Consider the following 25,289-nt stretch of genomic DNA (forward strand, 5'->3'; position numbering starts at 1 on the left):
AAACTATCAAAGCTGCTGTGGTCCCCTACCTACAAACTGAGTTTATATCCATCTGAAAGCAAAACAAAACCCCCAAAGAGACTAGTAGTGAGAAATCCATATTACACCCACCCCTTGAGTTCCATAGCCATGAGGTAAAATTTTAAAAGAAGAACTGAGGCGGAAGAGGGGCTGGGGTAGCCATAAGCCGCATACAGAAGCGATCCAGTGAGACCGCGAGGTGCGCTGTTATAAAGTCAAAAGAAGAAAGTAAGAGAGATCCAAACCTGGAGATCTTCTCTCCCAAACTAATCACTTCAACATGCATTTATTTATACTCCAGTACAGCTTAATTTTACTACTTCATTTGCCATTTGGGGAGATGGAATGCTCTTTGATCTGGGTAGAACGTCACTGCCTTGAGAATGATACTGTTTTTTTGCTTGAAATAACCTATAGTTTGAGCAGATGAAGGAAAAGCACCTAATTATTCCAATACTTCTTGTGTGAATACAGAACTTGTGAAATGGAGAAAACTAAGAGTATGAACTGCATTCAGATACTGGCATTTTTAAGACTACAGCTCTCAGGAACACAAACTTGGAGGGGAAATGAAGATCAGAAAAAGCAAACAATTATGAGCCAAACAGGATGTGATTCTTGGAGTTCCACAAATAGAAGCTTTTTTCCCTTTTAAAGAGCAGGCATAGAGCCCAATTCAAACGGATGGCATGAAACAACACGGGGTGTCTGTGTCATATGACACACCTTTTTCTCAACCTGAAACAGTCCTACAGACCTATTTATTTCCCATGCTGGAACAGCACAGGATTGTTCCAAATCAATAGTAAGGGGGAGGTTTAACCTCCTTGTGGATCATGTTCCCAATTAATTAAGGGCCCATAAACTTGCAATTTAAAGGGGAGGATGCTGGGAATTCTATTCACAGACCTCCCAGTTCGTATCTAGTTTGGCCCTTAGAGAGAGGTCAAGAGAAGTGTTCATCACAGTGCTGAGGGAGCTAAGATCCTCATTTGCACTATTTAAAAGGGTCAGAAACATCTGAAATTGCTCTGAAAGTGTCTCCTGCATTGAAAGCTGCTTTCAAGCAAACAGAACCAACTACACTGTCTTGCACAGGCAAGTCTTCTGAGTACTTCAATCAGGTCACCAGAGCACACCAAGTCTCTTTCACTGACTTATTGTCCTTGCTGGCTGCCACCTTCCGTGCCTTTCACGAACGGATGCCAGAAGCCTGTCATTTTATGCATAACTTTACAGAATTTAGAACAAGAATATTGCAAAGTGACTTGTTATCACGGAAATGGCAGGATACAACTATGCAGTGTTTTGGGGGTGCTTTTACATGGCTTACTTATTACTCTGAAGTTGTACACAAAGCACCCACAAGACAGTCAGAGACAATGGACATTTCCAGGATGGCACCTGCTATACAAACAGTAAAATAGGGTGAGACTGGAAAAGCACACACTCAAAGAGTGATGATTAAAACAAACACGTGCAATGCTAGACACATTCTACTATACTAATTTGCCACAGCAGAAGCTACAGCCTGCCTCAGTGTTAGGATTCATAAGAGATTTTCTTCAGACAAGTAAGTATATACTTAAGATCCAGCAGTAAACGGTATGCATTCCTTAGATATCTGCCTAACTATGTCCTACCTTCACAAAGGGCATGCAAGGAATCATAAAGTTGCCTGAAAGTCCAGCACACGTTACTATTTTAAATGTTAGGTAGGAAGGCAGTTCTGTCAGATAGCCCTCTCTGTGATATGACAAAGATGAAATTGCCTTAGGGACTAGAGGCTGGTCCATAAGAAGATCACACCGATTAGAGCCTGGAAAAGCATCTTTGGCCCGACATCAGCAACTCCAGGTGGCTCGTCTGGGAACATCAGGCAAGCACAAACTGAACAGGTTTTCTAAGGTGAGTTGCCAAAGGCCCTACATATATACATTCCCTTGCCAAATAAATCCATGTTCACAGAGGGGAAAGGAATTGCAGAGAACCGCCAAAAGCACCTACTTACACATGACTGTATTTGCAAGGACAAGACACACATACCTGACAGATTGGTAATAAGTCAACGTTACATGGAAATCAAGAGTTTTCCTTAACATCCAGTGGATTAAGCTAAGCCCAAGAAGCTTCAGGTAACAGCAGCAACCATTGTTTATTGGGCCAACTTTACAAAATAAAGTTGGCAACTAAATCAAACCAGCCCACATGATTAAAAGCCTTGCCACAGCAATGTTGGGATTTGTTATTCCAAATAAGGCAACTGGCAAGCTACATGGAAAAAGGTGGGAGAGCAGGATAAGTCAGATGTGACTTTGATGCAGAAAAGCATTCTTTTCTTGCAAGTTTAGGTGCTTTTAAAGCCAATCTGTAACCACCTGTGCCCCTGTCATTCATTTACTCACTATTTGCAAAAAAAAAAGCAACTGAGCCTAGAACCGCGCCACTAGCTGTTGGACGGAAGACAGACAACTGGAAGAACTGTTCCATATTTATCCAGAAGTGAATATACACAGACATTACAAAATTAACTTTGCATTTAATCGCTGGATGGCAAATATGAGATGACAAGTGGGAGATTAGCAAAGACTTGTGGGGGACATCTCATTTCCCCCTTCCCAATTATTTCCTCTTTCCCTTTGCTGAAAGCCCCCATAGCCTCTCCCCTTTTCCTGCTTCCTTCTCTTCTTCCCACCTGCCAACCAACCTACATTTTTCTGTCCCAGTGCTCAGCATTTCCTCCTTTACTCCCCCCACCAGCATCTGCCAGCCCAGCAGCAGAGCTGGGGAGCTTGCAAGGACAGCATAGAGCATCTCACTTTACCCTGTATCTTCCTCCTCACACTATTTCCTATTTCCTTCCTCCTGGCAATTCCCTTTCCTCACTTCTTCCAACTTCTCTCATTCCTTGCCACCCACAAACCAATCTCTTATCTGCCTCTCATCTTCTGCTATTTTTATTTTTATTTTCTTCATTTCTACCCCACCTTTCTACATAATGGGGACCCAAAGCAGCTTAAATCACTGACATCTCCTCAATTTTTCAACCTTGAGAGGTAGGTTAGGTTAAGAATGTGAAACTGGAGCATCCATGACAGAGTGGGAAATCAAACCTGGGTGTCCCAGTTTTTAGTCTGAAACTCTAACCAGTATACAACACAGCTTTTGAGACTCCTTAGGGCATAAAAACCAACTTTTATTCTTCCAAACATACATAAGAACGAAGGGGCTCTTTCCCATCGCCAGAGCAACCATTCTTCCTCACCTGCTCTAGGGACTGTTGCGAGACTGGCCCTCATCATCCCAGTAACCCTCCTCTCTGCTTCTACCGCTATAAGTTTGCTCCCTTTTCTCTCAGCTAAAGTGCACCAGTGTCTCACCATAGGGCCCACTTCTATATAACTTAGCCAGTCTTAGGTACTTCATCATCTTAAGTGCAACACTGAAACAGAAACATCTTCCCTCATACTTCTTTCAGACAGCCTGCCAAGCCCTAAAGGCAATTCCTTCATATGAATTTACTTTTCATATGGGACCTGCTACCTTCCTTCCCACATTTCTGGCTCCCAGTTCGTTCCTTCCTAATTCCAAATTTCAGGATTCAGATGTCCCTGTAGCCAAATACCAGAAGTCTGCACAGGCACATGAAGCTCCCTTATACTGAATCAAACCATCAAGGTCAGTGCTGTCTCCTCAGACTGGCAGCAGCATTCCAGGGTTTCAGGCAGAGGTGATCACTGCCACCTGATCTTTTTAATTGGAGATTGTAGGGATTGAAACTGGGACCTTTTGCATGCCAAGCAGATGCTCTACCACTATGCCAGGGCCCCACCCCCCATGAAGCAAAAATACAGCAAGGAGAAAGTTACTCTGCCCTTGCTTCCCTACACTTCTAATCAGTAAGCCAGGGCACAATAAAAAGTCCATTTCCCACATGCAGACTGGATGTAACAAACAAATTATTTTAAATGCAATGGGGATAAACAGTCATGTGTGGCCAACCAAAGAGCTGTTGACATTCACATGTAGTCACAGATGTATTAATATATTCATTCACTTCTTCCTCAGCAGTTTCTTGGTCCTTCCTTGAATCTCTACATGTCAAGCCTTCTAGCCATGTTCTTTCTCAGGTAGCAACATCAAGTCTGTTGCCCAAAAGCTATCTGAAGCAAGTGCAACGTTTAAATGTCTCTCCCTTTGTTATGACAGCATCAAAGCACATTCTATCCGTAATATGTATCCGTTTATACACAACATGTCTTCCTAGGCTGCAAAGGGCTGACAGAAAGAAACAAAGACACCTAGTGACAGAAAGTGGAATTTAATTTTCTTATCCATAACATCCAAACTCATAGAAATATGGGAGGAAGTAAGGCCCTCCCTTCCATTTTTCTCCTCTTCTTGTCAAGCCACACCTTTCAAAAGTAATTAAAGGGCAAAGAACTTTGTGTTCTTGTCCAAGAGCTGTTTTAATCTGATTCCAGGGTTGGGTTCTTTTTGTTACTCATAAGCTAGGCACTTCCTCAGTGTTCCAAAATGCCACCCAAGAGGAGAGCAACAGGTTATAATCAACAGTTTTCAAAAATCTACCACTCAGTCTTCAAACAGCTACATATCAATAGCACTCTCCCCAGCCCAGATCTTCCAATAATCAATTTTAGCCTCTACCCCAGCCATTTAAAGCCTGTCCCTCCCTAGTCACTTTGCTGGAAAACTTTCTATACCATGCAGCCTATGGACTTCTGGCAGCTTTAATTTTGTTTACGTAAATTCTATGCTGTTTTCTTTTTTTAGGTTTACAGGAAATGAAGCATGGTCAGAACCTACAACTGCATGTCCAGAACCTACAACTGCATGTAAGAAATCGTTTACAATTTGCAAACATGACCAGAAAAGACAATACAGCTGAATGGTCAATATCACATTGCTCTGTTTTTGCCTTTTTTCCTGCTGACTTTTTGTTCCTATTAAAGAACATTATTTACATAGTAAATTTGGTGCTTCAATTTTTCTAGAGCTAAGTCTAGAAAGTTTTACATCAGAGTTTTGCTGAATCTTTGTAAAGAAGAAAACAGGAGCCATTTTAATGTAGAATTAGATATGTAGTTCAAGTTGTCCATTCTTCAAAGATATACTTTGAACTTTGCACATGTTAAAAAAGAAAAATAAAGTCTATATCCACTATGTAACAAGACATGTGGTTATAAATTTACAAATGGTCTAACCCAAAATAACAAAGCGTAGAGCTTCACATTAAGGGTTTCTGATGATTCTTGCAAGGTTTTCTTTATGTGACTCTTGTGTTATGTGTGCCACCCAAAGATTCATCTTGTCTTCTGAGGCTTCTTTCTGAATTTCAGAGGCTAATGGAAAATTCAGTGCACCAAGTAGACACATCCTTGTTCTAGTTTTCTTACTTGGAGAGGAGCTCCCCTGGGATTTTTATAGCAGTCATGTCAGTAGCTGATCTTAGTTGCGAGTTGTCTGTTATAGGTTTCATCAACTGTCTCCTCTTTAAAGTCTCTGGAGCAGTATCCTGAAATACCTGTATGGTTTTGAAAAAGAAAAGATCCTCTTGATTCTGGTTCTTTGAGAATTGTTTAATTTGTACTACAATGAAGGAAATGGCAATTATGCTCCTGAATGATGGTATTACTTTGGATATGTCAATCCTCCATGTTCTTTCTACAGTTAAGAGAAACGTCATCTTCTAGCTGCATTAGTTGTCACAGCCACCTGGCCCAAAAGATTAGGTTCATCACATCTTTGGGAATTCTTTGAGTACAACCTGTGTTTCTACCTTCTGGATCTGTTTTCCAGATCCACTTTCAAATCAGCTTCGGATATCTGAAGTTTATTTCTTCCTGCAGTGACAGACTTAATTCCGTAGCTGCTTCAAAAATGGCTGTCTCTTGAAGAATAATATTCATGATCTAGGCAGTCAGTGGTTCAATAAATGATTTCAAGAAGAAAGCTGGTCTTGATTTACCTTGATTTCTGCTGCCAAACCCTTGCACATCCTCTTTGGTGGCTATGTTTGGAGGCTGTATATAGAGATTTGTGCAGTCATGTCCTCCTTTTTTCCTTTCCTATACTTACCTGACAGCTTTAACATGATGTTATCATACATTTCTTTTGAGGGGGAAAGCCTTCAAGTTGCCTTGTGGTACTGGGGGTTCTTCAATGTGATTTTCCCTTTTTCTACTTGGTTCATGGTTTACTTTTTTTTGTTATTTATTCAAAATAAGGAACTTGGGAGTTAGTAATCCACCATGAACAGGTGACATCGCTTCCCATCTTTTACTGTTTTGTTGAACAACAAGAAGTAGAGCTTTGCATCTAATAGTTTCATACCAGATACCAAAACGCATGATAAAAAGGGGCAGGGCAAAAAAGCTTTAAATCAGTGAAACCAGAACACAGTGAATTCTGAAACTGTTAACAGTCAATCATAAAATAAAGTGCTTCTGACAGTGTACCAAATAACCTCTAGTCAAGAAAGCAGACTCCTGAGATACCCCCAGAACTGCCATCGGAGTACAAAGGCATATTTGTGAATGTATCCCATAAAAATCTTCCTTCAAAATTACTTCAAGGATGACCAGTTCCATTCCAGATCTCATCTTGTACATTTAGACACAGAAGAAACAACCTTCAGCCATCTTCATGCAAATGGTTGCTTTCTTTAACAAATATTAACCCTCATATGAGACAGAAGTTAAAATAAGAAAGCTGGAGGATTACATACTCCATTTTTTAAGAGTAGGATCTTTTCCAGCTGTTCCTAACATTGGCTATCTTTGACCAATAAGGATATGTATTCATGTGAACACAAGCCCAAGAGTCATGAAGCATGGCTCTTACCACTGGACTCTAACTTTGTTCCTTACCACATTATTGTTAACCTTGATGGCATGTGCTTCCATCTGCTGCCAATACTTTTTAGATTCTTGCACAATATCTTCATGAGTCATTCCTGGAATGACAGAAGGCACATATTAAGAACTCCCATTCTCTGGAATTTTAAGAGATTTTTAAAAATTTGATTTAGTGTTACAGTAAAGTCAACCAGCTGTAAGAATTGGAAATTCAGGTTGGTTACAGGTCCTGCCTCAATATGGCACATGATATCCCTTTTCAATAGAGTCATACCAAAACATCTTGTGTCTTTGTCCAGGCTGCCAGCAACAGAGACAGACATTTTTGAGGATGCCTCCTAGAACCAAGACCCATCAACCTTTTCCACACCAAAAATCCATCAAATAATACAGGATTCTGGATGATGTACACATGTACCAAAGCTTTCTTGGTGGTGTGGGGGGGAAATAAGTTTTCCTCTTTGGAAATAAGTTTTCCTCTTTATTAAATTAGTTAGTGAATGTTGTTGGGTTTTTGCTTCCTTTACAGTGGGAGTGAGGATGGCAGGAGAAATCTAATTCCAGCTGTTGGGAGCTGAGTCTGGAAGGTGGCTACAAGATGCTCATGAAGACATTTATACTGCTTCTTTTCTGAATGGGGCATAGTATAATTCAGGGGTAGCCAAACTTGCTTAATGTAAGAGCCACATAGAATAAATGTCAGATGTTTGAGAGCCACAAGACATGACCATCAGACGTTTGAGAGCTGCAAGACATAAACGCCAGATGTTTGAGGGAGGGAGGAAGATGGAGGAGAGAGGATGAAAGAAAGCAACTTTAACTTTAAATGCTGGCTTGGCTTGGAGAAGTGATTTAAAGAGACAAATACCTTCTCCAAGCTGGCCAATGGGACATTGAGGGCGGCTGCACAATATGTGTGAAAGAGCCACATGTGGCTCCCATGCTGCAATTTGGCCACCCCTGGTATAACAGAACAGTTCATATACAGTTTTTATGAAGGAAACAGTACTGCTGTCTATTCCACTGATTATTGTATGCAGTGCTTTTTTCTGTGTTTTTTTTTTAAATGCCTATACAAGGTTGCACCAATTGCCACCAATCCCCCCTGCCCTGCAGATTCCACTAGGCTGTTCCTGAGAGTCCACTCTCTTTCTCTGGCTAAGCTGTAAGACCAGTTTATGAGGATCCAGACTCAAAAGACTCCCTAAAAAAGGTGCCACAGAATACTATCACAACCCCCCCCCATTTTTCTTTGTATATATCTTATATTATTCTTACTGCAATATTTTTTACTTTTGTAATTCCATTTTTATGCATTATCTATGACATATCATGTTTGATACTTTTTTCTGCATTGTTTCCTATTGCATTGTGAACCTAGTCCTATTGCATTATTTATTCAATAGCTCAGGCTATTTATTGTACTGTTTTACAATGTGTAACCTGCCTCAAGACTTAGCAAGAAAGGTGGACTTCCACGTAATACAGCAAGCATTAACTGCCCTTACTCAGTGAAGCGGATCCCCACTGACAGTTCCATGATTCAGAGACTACGAGGAAGCCTGAAAAAACTTTCTGCCATCCTTGGTTCCTTCTCCCTCTTGCCCACACAACAAACTAGACAGAACACTCACCAGAGTACTGTTGTAGCAGCCAGACTTTAAGCTCTATGAAGCTGTGAGCAAAGTGGCAGCTATCTTCACGTAAGCAGCCATAGCGCACTTCATGCCGGCACACGTCAAACTGAAAGTGCTCCTGGAACTGGCGGATCTTAGAGTATTTCAGGGAGGTGGAACGAACAATATGAACCAAACACCTACAGCAAGGAGAGGAATGTTTACAAATAAATATCACTTGTGAAATATCAGCACTACAGTACTCATATTTATTGTGCTTTTCCCAAGTGTTCTGATTGTTTTTCATATCTATATTTTCTCGGACTCTGTTCTCACATTATTTTAGAGCAATGGCAGATACCTAAAATCAAAAACACATGGGAAAGAGTTTGACTGAAGCGGCATCCACACAGTTGTACTGATTTTAATCAGATCCAGACTAAATTTTCCACTCACGCAAGACAATTCTAGGAGCAAAATGATGAAAGAATTAAAGATAGCAGCTAGACGAAATAATGTCATAATAGGTGATTTTAACTACCCACACATTAATTGGGTCAATATTTGTTCAAGTTGGGAGAAAGAGATTGAGTTTCTAGACATTCTCAATGAAAGTGCTATGGAGCAGATGGTCACATAACCTACCATGGGAGAGGCAATCCTGGACTTGGTCCTAAGTAATGCCCAAGATCTCCTGAGAGATGTAAAAGTGATTGCACCACTTGGGGAAAGTGATCATAATGTTATTGAGTTCAACATTCGTATAAATAAGGAGTTGCCCAAAAAGACTAACACAACCACTTCTCACTTTAACTTCTTTGAGATGAGGGGGCATGTGAAGAGGAAACTGAAAGGAAAGATAAAAAGGGTCAAAACCCTTAGGAAAGCTTGGAGACTACTTAAAACTACAATCCTAGAAGCTCAGATAAAATATATACCGCAGGCTAGGAAAGGCAAAAATAGGTTTAGAAAAAGGCCTGCATGATTAACAAACAAAGTAATGCAAACTTTAAAAGGTAAGAAGAATTCCTTTAAGTGGTGGAAAGCTAGTCTCAATGAAGTTAATAAAAGGGAACACAGGCTGCAGAAACTAAAATGCAAGTCTGCAATCAGACAGGCAAAAAGGGACCAGGAGGAAAATATTGCAAAAAAGATAAAGACCAACTATAAAAATTTCTTCAGATAGAAGCAGGAAACCAGCCAGGAAGGCAGTAGGGCCCTTGGATGACCAGGGGGTAAAAGGATTACTGAAGGATGATAGGGAAAAAGCTGAGAAGCTGAATGCAGTTTTTGCCTCTGACTTCACTGTGGAAGATGAGAAGTGCTTGCCCACTCCAGAACCGCTGATCTCGGGAGGGGTGTTGAAAGACCATAGTCAAATTGAAGTGATGAGAGAGAAGATCCTATGATTGATAGACAATTTAAAAACTGATAAATTATCAGGTCCAAATGGCATACATCCAAGAGTTCTGAAAGAACTCAAATGTGAACTTGTGGATCTCCTGACAAAAATATGTAATCTTTCATTAAAATCTGCCTCCATTCCTAAGGACTGGAAGGTAGCTAATATCACCCCCAACTATTAAAACGGTTTCAGAGGAGATCTGGAAAATTACAGGCCAGTCATTCTGATGTCAATACCAGGTAAGCTGGTGAAAACTTATTAAAGAGATAATTCATAGGCACACTGATGAACATGAGTTATTGAGGAAGACTCAGAATGGGCTCTGTAAGGGAAGATCTTGTCTCACTAACCTGTTAGTGTTCTCTGAGGGGGTGAACAAACATGTGGACAAGGGGGAACCCAACAGATGTTGTTTACCTTGACTTTCAGAAAGTGTTTGATAAAGTTCCTCATCAAAGGCTCCTAAGTAAGCTCAATGGTCATGGGGGTAAAAGGACAAGGCCTCTCATGGATCAAATACTGGCTAATTAAGAGGAAACAGAGAATGAATATAAATGGGTGATTTTCACAGTGGGGGGTGGTAAGCAGTGGAGTACTGCAGGGCTCAGTACTGGGTCCAATGCTTTTTAACTTGTTCATTAATGATTTGGAGTTGGGAATAAGCAGTGAAGTGGCTAAGTTTGTGGATGACACTAAATTGTTCAGGGTGGTGAGAACCAGGAAGGATTGTGAGGCTCTCCAAAGGGATCTGTCGAGGCTGGGCAAGTGGGCACCAACATGGCAAATGAGGCTCAATGTGACTAAGCGCAAAGTAATGCACATTGCAGCCATAAATCCTAACCATAAATACACGTTGATGGGGTCCGAACTGGCAGAAACTGACCAAGAGAGGGATCTTGGAGTTATGGTAGATAACTCACTGAAAATGTTGAGACAGTGTGCCACTGCAATAAAAAAGGCCAACGCTATGCTGAGGATTATTAGGAAGGGAATTGAAAACAAATCAGCCAGTATCATAATGCCCCTGTATAAATCCAAGGTGTGGCTTTATTTGGAATACTACATACAATTCTGGTCACACCTCAAAAAAGATATTATAGCATTGGAAAAAGTGCAGAAAAAGGCAACTAAAATGATTAAAGAGTTGGAACACTTTCCCTATGAGAAAGGCTAAAGCACGTGAGGCTCTTTAAGCTTGGAGGAACGGTGATTGAGGGGGTGACATGATAGAGGTTTACAAGATTATGCAGGGGATAGAGAAGACAGAGAAAGAAATACTTTTCTCCCTTTCTCACAATACAAGAACTTGTGGGCACTCAATGAAATTGCTGAGCAGTCGAGTTAGAACGGATAAAAGGAAGTACTTCTTCACCCAAAGGGTGATTAACACATGGAATTCACTGCCACAGGAGGTGGTGGAAGCTACATGCATAGATAGGTTCAAGAGCGGATTGGATAAACATGGAGCAGAGGTCCATCAGTGGCTATTAGCCACAAGGTATAGATGGAACTCTCTGTCTGGGGCAAGGGATGCTCAGTATTCTTGGTGCTTGCGGCAGGGGATGCAACAGTGGGAGGGCTTCTAGTGTCCTGGCCCCACTGGTGGACCTCCTGATGGGACCTGTTTTTTTGGTCACTGTGTGACAGAGTGTTGGACTGGATGCGTCATTGACCTGATCCAATATGGCTTCTCTTATGTTCTTAACACAACATTTTCTGCTTCCTACCTCTTGTTCCAGCCCCGATCTTCCCAAAACATTGTCCCTGGAGGAACAGGTTGAATGAGGGGCAACTCTAGGGTCTAAAGCAGGTAGGGAGAATTGGCAAAAATTAATACATCCCCTTCTCTTAGCAGAATATTTAATCTGGATGCAGCCTACTGACTGGTGTGGTTAACCATGATCCAGCCATACAGCCATTACTTCCTGAAAGCTTCATCAGTTATTACTCTGCTCCAATAGCATATGAATCTGAAATCAATAGAACTTTATAACAACCCTGTAAGATGTTATTAATGGAGAAGAATCTTGAGAGTCCCTTGGACTGCAAGAAGATCAAATCACTCAGTCCTAAAGGAAATCAACCCAGACAGTTCCCTGGAAGGTCAGATGCTGAAGCTCAAATACTTTGGCCACCAAATGAGAAGGGAGCACTCACTGGAGAAGATTCTGATGCTGGGAAAGACAGAAGGCAAAAGAAGAAGGGGAGGGCAGAAGATGAGATGGCTGGACAGTGTTACTAATGTAACAAACACGAATTTGAGCAGACTTCGGAGGATGGTGGAAGACAAGAGGGTCTAGCGTGACTTTGTCCATGGGGTTGCAAAGAGTCAGACTCAACTGTAAACAACAACAACAACAAGATGTTACTTCATATTACAGATCATGACACAGGAGATGGTCAAGAAATCCTCTTTTAATGCCACCCAGTGAGTTTGTGGCTCAGCTGACATTTGAACTAGGGACACTCTGTACAGAGCACATTTAAATTATTAGTGCTTTTAATCCCAAAAACTCCAGGTCAGTAATGATGCATAAACAAGGGACTACATAAGCAGCAGCCTTGCACTGAGCTAAACCTTGTCAATGAACACCGAAAGGCAAAAGCTTCTCATCACCCTGCTATTAGAGAACCTTTTAGCTGATAATGCCAGGGAGTGCATCTGCTCTACAGCTAAGATCCACTGTCCTTACAAAAGAGTGATCATTTCTTTACTGTAGGCCAATAAAAACAAACACAGACCATGAAGGATAATATAAAGCAACCCTGGCTCACTTGTTATCATAAAAACTATGTTTTGCAGCAAGATTGGAACACACTGCTGGGGAGTCCTTGGTCCCTTTGCTGATTATCCGGGGTTTGCTGTCAAAGCAGATCTACAAAACACAAATGGAAAAGATGATCAGTTCTTTAACACCTCTACAGATGATTATTTTTAATAATTCCTAGAGCGCTTTCAGCATGTTACACTCAACAGGTCTATGAGAATTTAAGCACATAACAAGAGCCATACTACATCAGAACAAAGGCCCACATAGTCCAGCATTCTGATCACACAGTGGCCAACCAGTTACCTTTAGGAAGGCCATAAACAGGAGCTCAGGTGTCCCAGGATAATGCACAATACCACTAGTGGTTCTCAATATAGTCTCTTAGAGAGACTAGGATTTTTCTCCTCAACTGCAAATCCATTAGACTGATCTATATACAATAGAAATGGGGATATATAAATTGGCCTGACAGATTTACATCCAAATGCATCTGAAGAAGGGAGCTTGGACTCATGAAAGATTATGCTGGAACAGATTTTGTTAGTCTTTAAAATGCCACTGGATTCCTGTTTTACTGTGCTGCCAGACTACAGCTACCTGTCTGGAATTGTGCACAGGTGAGAGCTGGGAATGGCTTTCCTTTATGTTCCTCAACACTACAGACTGCTTATGAAGACTGAACAGGGGCAGCCAGGAAATGTGCAGCAATTGTAGTAGACTGCAATTCCAGAGGGTTGCCATTAAAAAAACCTGCAATCAATGAAGAGTGTATCTTTTTGATCTTTTACTTCAAGTCCAATAACGTCTAAGGCAAGCACTGCACTGGATTCTAGGTGAGACAGACCAGAATCTTAAGTACACAGTTGAAATGGACAAGTAAAGGAATGCAGTGGAAAGACATCTTATGCCCCTTCTGCGTACCTCGCAGAGAAAAGTGAATATGCCCTGATGTTCCTTCAAGATCTTGGCAATGGTCAGACTGCCCCGCTTGACCCCACCCAGGGGGTCAAAGAGGAGATCGCGATTGAGGGTTCCCTTCCGTTCCTCTGTCCACACGTCGATCTCCTCCTGGTGGTACGCGAAGGTGCAGTTATCCCCGTACTTACAGTCCTGCTTGTTAAGCATATCTACAAAGCAACAAACATCACACCACCACACACGGAGTGGAGGCTGGGATCAGAAACAAAGCTCTCTTGCTATCCCTCATTCTGTTTCCTTCTCTCTCCCACCACCCTGAACTTCAAAGGCAATTAAAAAGCTCTTCATCTTGACTTAGCGCCTGGTTTAGCAATTCATCTTTTACCCATGGCCAGTTTAGTCAGATTTGGCTAGCTAAGCAAAGCTGGATCCAATCAAAGGTAAAAACTTAGGTATATTTAATTTGTTGACAGCCATTTGACCATAACTGGTCCCAAAAACAGAGCAATATAATATCAGAGATCATTTAGGATCCTAAAGGTGAAAAACAGCACCTTCAATTGGGCCTGGAAACAAACTGGGTAAGTGTAGGTGGTGCAATGCTGGTTTAAAATACCACAGCAGCACATCCCAGTAAGGACCCTAGCTGCTGTATTTTGTACAAACTATGGTTTCTGAACACTCTACAAGGGCAGTCCCAGGTAATGTTGTGGTAGTCAACCTTCAATGCTACAAAGGTCGTTCCCCCCACCCACCCGCCAGAAGGGGCACAGCTGATGAAGCCTCCACTGGTAAAAGGAATTTAGGTATCTTTTCACAACTGCATATCCAACAACCATGTTGAGTTCAAAAGTACTTCTGAGTGCATACCCAGTCTTTCAGAGAAAATGAGAACTATTTATGTATTATTAAATTTAATAATTTAAAATTTTAAAACTAATTTATGTATTTCATAATAAATAAAATATCTAAAATGACCTGGACTTCTGGGATCAGCCTTTGTCCTTACTCACAGCACTTTCATCTTGTCCAGATAAAAATTTAATTTATTAAATCCTAATCCAGCCAGACACCGGTTTAATGCTTCTACCATCTCCCTGAATTATGATGAAAAGGAGAGATACAGTTATGCATCAGCAGCATATTGACAACTTACTCTAGTTCTCTGATTTTTCTCAGTTTGTTGTTGTTTGGTTGCACAGTCAAGTCTGACTCTTTGTGACCCCAAGGACCAAATCACGCCAGGTCCTCGTTAAAGAGTATCAGGGACATGACTGAACCCTGTGGCATCTCATACATTAATAACCTTGGGGCTAAATAATTGTTCTTGTGTACCACCGTTACCTACTTTACAGGAAGGCATGGAACTAATGAAGCTCAGTGCCTCCCAGACCTTCCCTTTCAGGCAGTCCAGAAGGACACTCTTGCTCCTCAAAAGCCACTGAGAGTTCCAGAAGGATTAGCAGTGATACACTCATCCTGCTGGTTAACTGACATAGATCCTCTAACAGGGCAACAACCCAGAAAATGCAGCTGGTTCAGCATGCAACAACCCAATTATTGTCAGGGACTAGCTAATGGGAACATATTTCTCATAAATTAAAATAGCTACACTGGCTGCCAGTTTGTTTCCAAGCTCAGTTCAAGGTACTTGTTATGACCTTCCAAGCCCTTTATGGTTTTTGTCTGTGTCCTCCCGTATGTCCTTGTGCCCCAGATACTTAGGCCACCACTTACCCACTGTTCCCCCACGTAAGATAATCCACCTGCTATCAGTCAGAACCCATGCCTTTTTGACTGTAATTCCCACAGCTCATACTTTGCAGAACAGGCTCACTGAGGAGGTGAAGGGAATGCCACCCAGAAATCTTCAGGAGATTCTGCAAGGGCATTTATTTTCCAGTGTGTTTAATGGAACTTAAATGGCAGGCATCTTTTGGGGGGGCGAGGGTTTGGGTTTTTAAAAATTTGATTGGTTTTTAATTGTAAATTGTAAGTCACCTTGAACCATGAGTGACGGGGGGATATAAATACTTTAATGACTAAATAATAACTAATAAAATAGGGATATTTAGGTCTATGGAAAGAGGACTGCATGTTTGTTTAATTTTATGTTTTTACACCGCCTTTCTACCCATAACGGGTCCCCTAGGTGGCAGAACATCAAACATTAAAACATTTCAACATTAAAACATTTAAAATAAAAAAGACAATTTAATAAAAACCTACAAATATACATAAATACATATAATTGATTTTCCTGTGCTCCAAAATTGTAACATACCAGTTCTTTTTACTTAAACTGAAGTACAAGTAAAAGTTTTGGGACTCAAAGGGAACAGGTACTGTGGATTAGTCACATTTGCCAGTTAATACAGCTTACTCCGATGGCTGCAAAATTCTTCTTCGTACATAAAGAAACCATCTTTAGACCCGGCCCAATTGGCACACTATCGGCCGGTCTCAAATTTGCCCTTTTTGGGCAAACTTATTGAGAGGGCAGTGGCGATGCAGCTGCAGACTTTCCTGGAGGATGCTTCCATCCTTGACCCATTTCAGTCCGGCTTTCGCCCGGGACATGGGACGGAGACGGTGCTGGTCGCCCTAGTGGATGACCTTCAACGGCATCTGGATCGGGGCGGCTCGGCGGTGCTGATGCTGTTAGACCTGTCGGCTGCGTTCGACACGGTCGACCATCGGCTACTGAAGGGTCGCCTCGCCGACGCAGGGATTCAGGGGTTGGCTTTACAGTGGCTTTCCTCTTTCCTTGAAGGTCGGGGACAAAGGGTCGCAGTTGGGGGGGAGCTGTCCCGGAGGTGCACACTTGACTGTGGTGTGCCCCAAGGGGCGGTTCTCTCCCCAATGTTATTTAACATCTATATGCGACCTCTTGCCCAGATTGCCCGAAGGTACGGGCTAGGGTGTCATCAGTATGCTGATGACACCCAGCTCTATCTACTGATGGACGGCCAGCCGACCTGCGTCCCGGAAAATCTAGATCGGGCACTATATGCCGTGGCTGAATGGCTCAGACTGAGCGGGCTGAAGCTTAACCCTGCGAAGACAGAGGTCCTTTGCTTGGGTCGCCGCGGTCCGGAAAGGGGAATCCCCCTACCAGCCTTTGACGGTGCGCCGCTGATAGCGGCGGACAGGGTCAGGAGCTTGGGGGTGCTGTTGGAGCCTTCCTTAAAGATGGAGGCTCAGATAGCAGCTGCTGCCAAGTCCGCGTTTTTTCATCTTAGGCGGGCAAGGCAGTTGTCCCCCTTTTTGGAGCGCGACGACCTAGCAACAGTGATCCATGCCACGGTCACCTCGAGGTTAGACTACTGTAATGCCCTCTACATGGGGCTGCCCCTGTCCCGAACTCAGAAATTGCAGCTGGTGCAGAATGCCGCGGCCCGGCTGTTATTGGGTCTCCCAAAGTGGGAACACATTCAGCCGGGTCTTCAGACCCTGCACTGGCTTCCAGTAATATACCGAGTCCGGTACAAGGTGCTGGTTATCACCTTTAAAGCCCTATATGGCTTGGGACCTGTCTACCTGAAGGACCGTCTTTCCCCGCACGTTCCCCAGAGAGTACTGAGGTCGGGAACACAAAATCTCCTTACTATCCCTGGGCCGAAGGAAGCCCGTTTGAAATCCACCAGAGAAAGGGCTTTCTCTGTTATGGCCCCTACATGGTGGAATCAGCTGCCGGAGGAGGTGAGGGCCCTGCGGGACCTGTAAGACGACCCTCTTCCGGCTAGCCTATACCTAGCTTGAGAATTTTAATGTAACTTGCCGGACTTCTTTTATATATAGTTGAAATATTTATTAATATTTATTGATAACCATGGTTTTATCTGTTTTTATCTGTTTTAAATGCTGATCCCTTTATATGTTTAAATACTGTAATTTTGTTGGATCTATCACTGGAAGCCGCCCTGAGCCACTTGTGGGAAGGGCGGGATATAAATCCCAAATAAATAAATAAATAAATAAATAAAAATAATGTAGACAATTAAAACAGTGGCCTCAGAACAGACAGAAGAGGGGGGACTGGCAATCACCCTGAGTCCTCCCCAACATTACATGATAGAAGCAGCCCCCTTAAAATGGCAGGGAAACAATGGTTTTGTTTTGTCTGGTGAGCAGCATTCATAGCTCATATAAGGCTAGGTCAGCTGCCCCCTGAAACAGTCCCACTGCACTCTACAGTGTCCTAAAGGGTGCCAGGTTTACATCATGCAGCACTGACAAAAGTATCAGTTCACTGTGCACCCTCAGCAGGAACTTTGGCATGAAGTGAAGGAGTGGATCACTAGCAGTGAGTCAGACAGGCCATCCTCTCCCCAGTGACTAGTCAGTTCAGGGATGGATCTTCTGACCACAGACATAGTGTTGGCTGCAAGTTTACAAACTGGACTTACACAGAAAGGTGATGACAGTTACTCAAGTTTTCTCGATAACAAAAGTGATCCGTAAATACCCACAGAAAATAAAAACAAACTTTTATATTTTTATACCTCAGAACTATTTTAAAGGGGAAATTCCTGTCAGAAATGGCACCACCACAAAAGGCGGGAAAACAAAGGGAGATGACAGCCAGCCTGATGAGGGAACTGGCTACACTTAAATTGGAAACAGATGATAAATTAGAGTTGGAACGATTAGAGGCAGAACAAGAAAAAGCCAGAATGGCAGTTGAGGAAGTAGAGGCTGAGTGGGCAGAGATAGTGGAGCGGAGAAAAATGGACAGACAGGAGAGAGAAAGAGGGAAGGTCTCACAAATGCCAGAGACTGTGGAAGTTGTGAAAGACCCAGAGCCTGAAGCCCCTACACCCACAGAAAATAGTAAGCAAGAGAAACTAGAAAGGGTGCAGAAGGATTTGTGTCTGGAGGACATTGAGGCTGTAAATGGAAATGGCAGACCAGTGGAGACATGTGGAGACATGGAAGCACAAGTCTCTTTGTTAGGGTTTGAATTAGATCAACGTCGTCAGTGCCGGCCGGAACAGACTGACGCATTGGGGGGCATAGATGAACCTGTTGTTAAGGTGACGGCAGCAGAGGTTCCAGTTGTCCACAAGGACTTTCAGGGTATGCGGAAGTTGGAAGTTACAGAGGACACTGATGTTCCAATTTTGTTGGCATCCCAGGCAGAAAAGGGGAAACCACAGTCAGTGTCAGGATTGGCAGCACAGAGGCACAGCAGCTTATATTAACTGAACAGTCACCAAAGCAAGCAACTTCTGACTGCAGAGAGACATTGTTGCCCAGCGTTCCTACAGCTGAGTGCCTGGCTGAGCAGGGAGAAAACTCCAGTCTGCCAGGAGTTTTGAAAGCCGGTAGCACCAGCCATGAGATCCACGCACACAAACATCCCAGCGCCAGAGGCCAGTGTGTGCAACGTCTGCTGCTTGGGTACAGGGAGGTACCCCAGGAGAAGTCTGGTTCCAGTCCGATCGAGCTTCCATATGGTCAACAAGCCAGAGGACCACTCAACATCTTAAAGGAGGCTTGGTCAGGGCGAGAGAGCATCCAGGAGACAGATGTCGTCACTTGCCTGCCAGAGTTCCAGAACCAGGAGCAAGGGTCCAAAGAGGAGACAACATGAGAAGACCACAGCAGCACTGGAAGAAGTGGTATGAATCCTAGGCTGGGGATCCTGTGTTAGCGGCAAAGCCCAGGAGGAAAAATGAACTGGACACTGCTGGGAAAGAACCTTGTGTTATGGCCCATAAGGCCCTTAGCGTAACCCATAGAGTGTTAAAGGCTAAAGGTGGGGGGAACCCCAGTTTGAAAATGTCTGGTTGGGGGAGAGTCACCCAAGGTAGAGTGTTCCGGTGGAGAAAAGAAAAAGGTTTGACCGTAAAAGCGTCAAAGTGTCAGCTAGCCATGACCCAGGTGAAATATTTAGGGCATGTGCTGGGTGGTGGGAGAATAAAGGCAGATTGGGGCAAGGTGCAAACCATCCAAGAGTGGCCCAGATCCACCACCAAGAAACAGATAAGGTCATTCATAGGAGTGGTGGGCTATTACCGAAGGTTTATATCTGCATTCAGTGCCATAGCAGCCCCACTATGTGAGTGCACAAAGAAAAAGAACCCTGATCCAGTAAACTGGAATGCAGAGTGTCAGAAAGCTTTTGATCATCTGAAAGTGGTTCTGACTACTGAACCAGTGTTGAGGGCACCTAACTTTACCAAAGCATTTATTTTGTACATCGATGCATCAAACATTGGTATAGGTGCAATGCTGAGTCAGTGTGGGGAGGATGGTCATCAACATCCCATCCTATATATAAGTAGAAAACTGATAGAGAGGGAACCACCTCTCTGTGATTGAAAAAGTGCTTGGCAATTGTGTGGGCCATAGGTAAATTAAAACTGTACCTATGGGGAAGGAAGTTCACACTGCACAGATCATTCACCACTCAGATGGCTGAATCAGGTAAAGAGCACAAACAGCAAGCTAGTGAGGTGGAGTTTGCAACTCCAGGATTACAACTTTGATATACCGTACATCCAAGGTCTCTCTCTCTCTCTCGGCTTGGCTTCGCGAACGAAGATTTAAGAAGGGTGCAATAGTCCACGTTTGCTGCAGGCTCGCTGGTGGCTGACAAGACCAATGTGGGACAGGCAGGTCCGGCCACAGCGGCTGCAGGGAAAAGTCTGATTTAGGGTTGGTCCTGTAGCAGTGCGATTCTTCCTCAATCTCCTTTTGTCCTCAAGACCAGCTATGCGTGTGTTCTCAAAGGAAGAGACAGCCTGGTGGATGGTGTGCCTCCATGCTTTGCGATCTGAGGCTAGGTCAGACCACTGGTGATGGTTGATGTGACAGGTGCTAAGGGATTTCTTCAAGGAGTCCTTGTACCTCTTCTTTGGTGCCCCTCTATTTCGATGGCCGGTGGAGAGTTCGCCATACAGGGCAATCTTGGGAAGGCGGTGGTTTTCCATCCTAGAAATATGCCCTGCCCAGCGCAGCTGCGTCTTCAGCAGCAGTGCCTCGATGCTGGTAACCTCTGCCCGCTTGAGGACTTCAGTGTTGGTCACAAAGTCACTCCAGTGGATGTTGAGGATGGTGCGAAGGCAAGGTAAAGAGAACGTAATAGCTGATGCATTATCCAGAATGCAAAAGTAACCATATGCTTGTATGACAAAGAAAACCTGAAAACTTTGTATATAGTATTTGGTAAGTCTGTTTTTTATAAGGTTGTAATGCAATGTGTTTATATGGTGTTATGGATATTTTTTGTGTGTTTGAAATCCTGCAACAAGAGTTTGGTTTATTGTTTTGCATGTGCCCATTATTCTGGGAAAAGTCAGATAACTTTACCCATGCACAATGTTCTTAAAGGGAGGGACATGTGACAAACTCAGGCCCTTTAGCCTGAGTAGCTGAGAAACAGGCTTGCAGCTATTGACTGGAACGTTGCCCAGGCAATGGAAAAGTATCCTTTTGAGGTTTGCTCAGCAGAAAATCACCTCAGGATTTTTAGTCTGAGCCAGGGGGTCTTCGAGAGAAGTCTTCAGTATACTAGTCTGAAGTGAAGACAGTGGGTTTAGGTCAGGGAGTTGTAAAACCAATTGGACGACGGGCTGAGAGCGGCCAGAGTGGCTGAGCTCCTTGTGGGAGACAGAGCTGAGTGGACTCTGTCTGGAAGAGGGAGTTTTCAGACGGTTTAAAACTCTGAGGGAGATTTTGCCAGTGCATCAGGCAATCTCCAAGTACAAACAAGATCACACAAATACACACTGAGGTGAGAACTGGATTCTGGTGGTCAGCAGAGTTGCCCAAAACTCAGACCAGAAGACTAGCTGTGGGGCTGAGACACATCAGAATTGAGGAGTGCAAGTCCTGGAAGATAGCTAATATGAAAGGGTCTGTGAGGGAGAATACTGACAACAGTCAGGAGTTCTCTATGTGTGTGTGGAAGAGTGATTGAAGTTATTTATATGATCTGTCACTGCCTAGGTTAGGGTAAAACATCTGAAGAAACTGCATTCTGAGTGCCCAGAAGGCACAGACAGCCTGTGTGTAGAGTCTAGTGGGACTCTTAAACTGACCTGGTTTATTGTTTATTTTAAGGATCTTCTGCCAAAGTCTTGTTATATTTTTACCTCAGCCTGAAAAAGTCTCTACCCTCTGTAATCATTTTATTCTGCCAACCAGCTGCCAACTGATTTGCCTTTTAATACTGAACAGTTATAATCAATATTATTTCATCCCCCTCCTTGCCTTTTGTTACTTAATAAATATTTTGTGGTTGTTAATATTAAAACCATCTGGTGCCAATTATTACTAGTTCTGACAGGATTTCTGTGAATCTGATTGAGGGACTGAGGGAAGGTGACCAAGGAGAAATTTAAAGTGGTCGCCCTCCTGAGTAAAGCCTCTGACGGGGTTCCTCACAAGAAGGCAAGGAATACTTGCTTAGCTCTGACAATACCTTTAGTATGAGATTTCTAAGGTATCCTTACACCCATGTTTGACAGGGATTAAATCTGTTGCTTAAACCTGGAGCCATCCAGTATTCAAGCTTTCTTCTATGAATGCAACTGAACAAAACAGATTTAACTGAAATTGATACAATTCCAGGTGAAAAACTATTTAAGGGACATACACTAACCTTGTTCAAGAGTACAAAGGCTTGTAGGAGCTGATTCTATCAAGGTTATTTATTAATACTCTGAGAGATCCTCTAGCAGTTCTCAGGAAAAGAACTCTGGTGTTATGCTCTGAAACCCTGGTATCTTGTCAGAAACCTGTCGGTCTCTCAGAAGATCTAACTAATTGAGAGAAACCCAATGTTAATTTTGAGTCCAAACATTGCCTTAAATTTACTAAGGATGCTAATTTGATACAGACAGAAAAGCAATTACCAGTAATACAATGAAGGAGACAGGACCTCTTTTTCACAATCATTCAAAAAATGCAGATGTATGTGGATGTTTCAAGTCAAACACAAATCTATCACAAGTATTTCCATGCCTTTTAAGGGTGCTTCTGTTCTTCTCAAAGAATTCTCTATCTCTTAACAGTTATTTTCAAACTTTCTAGATTCCCCTTCATATCTGTGACAATTGTGTGTAAGAACATAAGAGAAGCCATGTTGGATCAGGCCAATGGCCCATCCAGTCCAACACTCTGTGCCACTCAGTGACCAAAATTTATACACACACACACACACATATATATACACACACTGTGGCTATTAGCCACTGATGGACCTCTGCTCCATATTTTTATCTAACCCCCCCCCCCCCTTGAAGCTGGCTATGCTTGTAGCCGCCGCCACCTCCTGTGGCAGTGAATTCCACATGTTAATCACCCTTTGGGTGAAGAAGTACCTCCTTTTATCTCTTCTAACCCGACTGCTCAGCAATTTCATTGAATGCCCACGAGTTCTTGTATTGTGAGAAAGGGAGAAAAATGCTTCTTTCTCTACCTTCTCCATCCTATGCATAATCTTGTAAACCTCTATCATGTCACCCCGCAGTCGACGTTTCTCCAAGCTAAAGAGCCCTAAGCGTTTTAACCTTTCTTCATAAGGAAAGTGTTCCAAACCTTTAATCATTCTAGTTGCCCTTTTCTGCACTTTTTCCAATGCTATAATATCCTTTTTGAGGTGCGGTGGCCAGAATTGCACACAGTATTCCAAATGAGACTGCACCATCGATTTATACAGGGGCATTATGATACTGGCTGATTTGTTTTTAATTCCCTTCCTAATAATTCCCAGCATGGCGTTGGCCTTTTTTATTGCAATCGCACCCTGTCTTGACATTTTCAGTGAGTTATCTAACATGACCCAAGATCTCTGGGTCAGTCTGTCAGTTCACACCCCATCAACTTGTATTTGTAGCTGGGATTCTTGTGTGTGTGTGGGGGGGGGGGGTTTAGCAAATAAACAATCCACACAAGGTTTAGGTAGCCCTACTGGGCCTCACCATGGCCCCTCATGGGCCAAGAGAGTGACATACAACACAGCCAATGATCTTCTGAAGATCATTATGGAGGGGCGTGGGAAATCATCTGTAAAGGAAGCTTGCTCACTGTTATTAAAATTCAAATTGAGAAAACTTTCATAGTTTCTGAGGAATCCAGACTTTCTTAGAGTACAGTCTGACACCACAGGAGAATCCTGATACATATTGTTGCAGGTGCTTTCTGCCCCCTGACATCTGGAGGTTTTTTCCTTGAAGGAGAGTGTACACAGGGAAAAAAGGGTGTTAAAAGAAAACAAGCCATTGCTTCTCCCTTCTCATTGCCTCCTCACTAGCACAGACTGCATGGAACTCTTTTCCTACTTGAAATGGTCCCCATTCCATTGTGTCTTTCTCCTTACCTTTGCACAAATAATAAGATCCCACAAAATTGGTCTTAGTTGGGCGTGCCCGAATTCTCTTCCAGGTTTTATCTTCTGAGTTACGGCGTCTGCCCAGCAGTATATCCCGCTTGCACTTGTGTTCCAGACCCTCTCGATAGGTATAATCACCAGCCTTGGGTCCTACAAAGGGAGGACAAAATTAACAACAGCCCAAATTTGCCAGTAAAATTATGGCCAAGTCACCATGAGCAGATAACCTGTTTTAGGATAGCAGAACTGACAGGCTTGTTTAAAGATGTGAGTGGATGCCAGTGGGTTCTTCACAAGCAGAGCTGTGTTTGACATCACCGATTCAGACTGAGACATAAGCAACTCTACCACTTTGGGTACTGTTGTGTGACTTGGCCCACTGTGGTTGGCCTGAGGAGAAAACAAAAATAAGTCCATTTTAAACCTCACAGACTTCTAGACAAGCACTAGATTCTTTCGTTCCCCACCTAACAGGACAGCTGCCAACTGGAAGCAAGCGGCTTAAGAAATTACCACTGTTTCATTTTCAATGAGCAGACAGTAAAGGCTGTCCTGCATTCCATATATTCAACAGGATAAAAACCTCTCCACTTATAGCAAATTTATCTTTTTACTTCTGTTGTATTCACAAATGTATTCATACAGTGAGCTGTAGACCTAATAGTTCTAAATAAAGTCACTACTCAAAAAGTTGAATAGACATCTGAGAAAGATCAAAAGAAAACTCAAGAAGTCAGTCCACGTTTTAGAAAAATAACTAAAACCCTCTGAAGACACATAGAAGACTGGCAGAACTTCTACAAGGAGAAATCTCAAAGGTCTGGGAACAACTTGAAATCAGTTGAAAATACAATCCACCATGTGCTCCAACTAACTCTAAACCAGAAGCAGAGAAGAGTTGGCTAAATGCTGTCTTTATTGTGCGACCAGAATAGGTTGGATGATACCTAGATACCCACCTATGGGCACCACAACATACTAACTGAAGAACCTTCTCTCAAATCACATAGAGTCAATTAACTCACCACAACTGGTAGCTTCTGGATACTAGCAGGCTGCCGTGGCTCTTGGGTGCTGCTTTCCTCTAAGCAGAGAGAGAAAATACATGAAGAAAAACTAAGGTAATTTTCTGATACAAAACCCTAGTGCCAGCAGTAGGAGCATTATCATACACAAAAATGTACAGAAGCTCTCACAAACCTGTCTTCTCTTCAGCATCCACAGCAAGTACTTAAAAAAACACCAAATAAATATTTATCAAAAATAAAAATATCACCATGGCAGTTTTAACAGGGCCCATTAATGTCAATGCAGAATTTTTCAGTATACTGCACCCAT

At 42.8% G+C, this 25,289-nt stretch overlaps 1 protein-coding gene across 3 annotated transcripts in view; it reads right to left on the bottom strand.

Moving 5' to 3' along the window:
* The window catches only part of ZC3H7B (zinc finger CCCH-type containing 7B), a 75,216-nt gene that overhangs the window by 24,161 nt on the left and 25,766 nt on the right, over positions 1-25,289 (bottom strand). For all 3 annotated transcript variants that reach the window (XM_060245369.1, XM_060245368.1, XM_060245367.1), the window contains exons 11-17: positions 24,977-25,035; positions 24,179-24,341; positions 23,940-24,101; positions 13,613-13,818; positions 12,696-12,796; positions 8,534-8,715; positions 6,912-6,997 (exon numbers count right to left, since the gene is read on the bottom strand). In XM_060245369.1, coding sequence (XP_060101352.1) covers positions 6,912-6,997; positions 8,534-8,715; positions 12,696-12,796; positions 13,613-13,818; positions 23,940-24,101; positions 24,179-24,341; positions 24,977-25,035 — 959 coding nt within the window. The remainder of the gene's footprint in view (positions 1-6,911; positions 6,998-8,533; positions 8,716-12,695; positions 12,797-13,612; positions 13,819-23,939; positions 24,102-24,178; positions 24,342-24,976; positions 25,036-25,289) is intronic.

The sequence above is a fragment of the Heteronotia binoei genome, chromosome 8 (assembly GCF_032191835.1).
Source record: "Heteronotia binoei isolate CCM8104 ecotype False Entrance Well chromosome 8, APGP_CSIRO_Hbin_v1, whole genome shotgun sequence".
Lineage (NCBI taxonomy): Eukaryota > Metazoa > Chordata > Lepidosauria > Squamata > Gekkonidae > Heteronotia > Heteronotia binoei.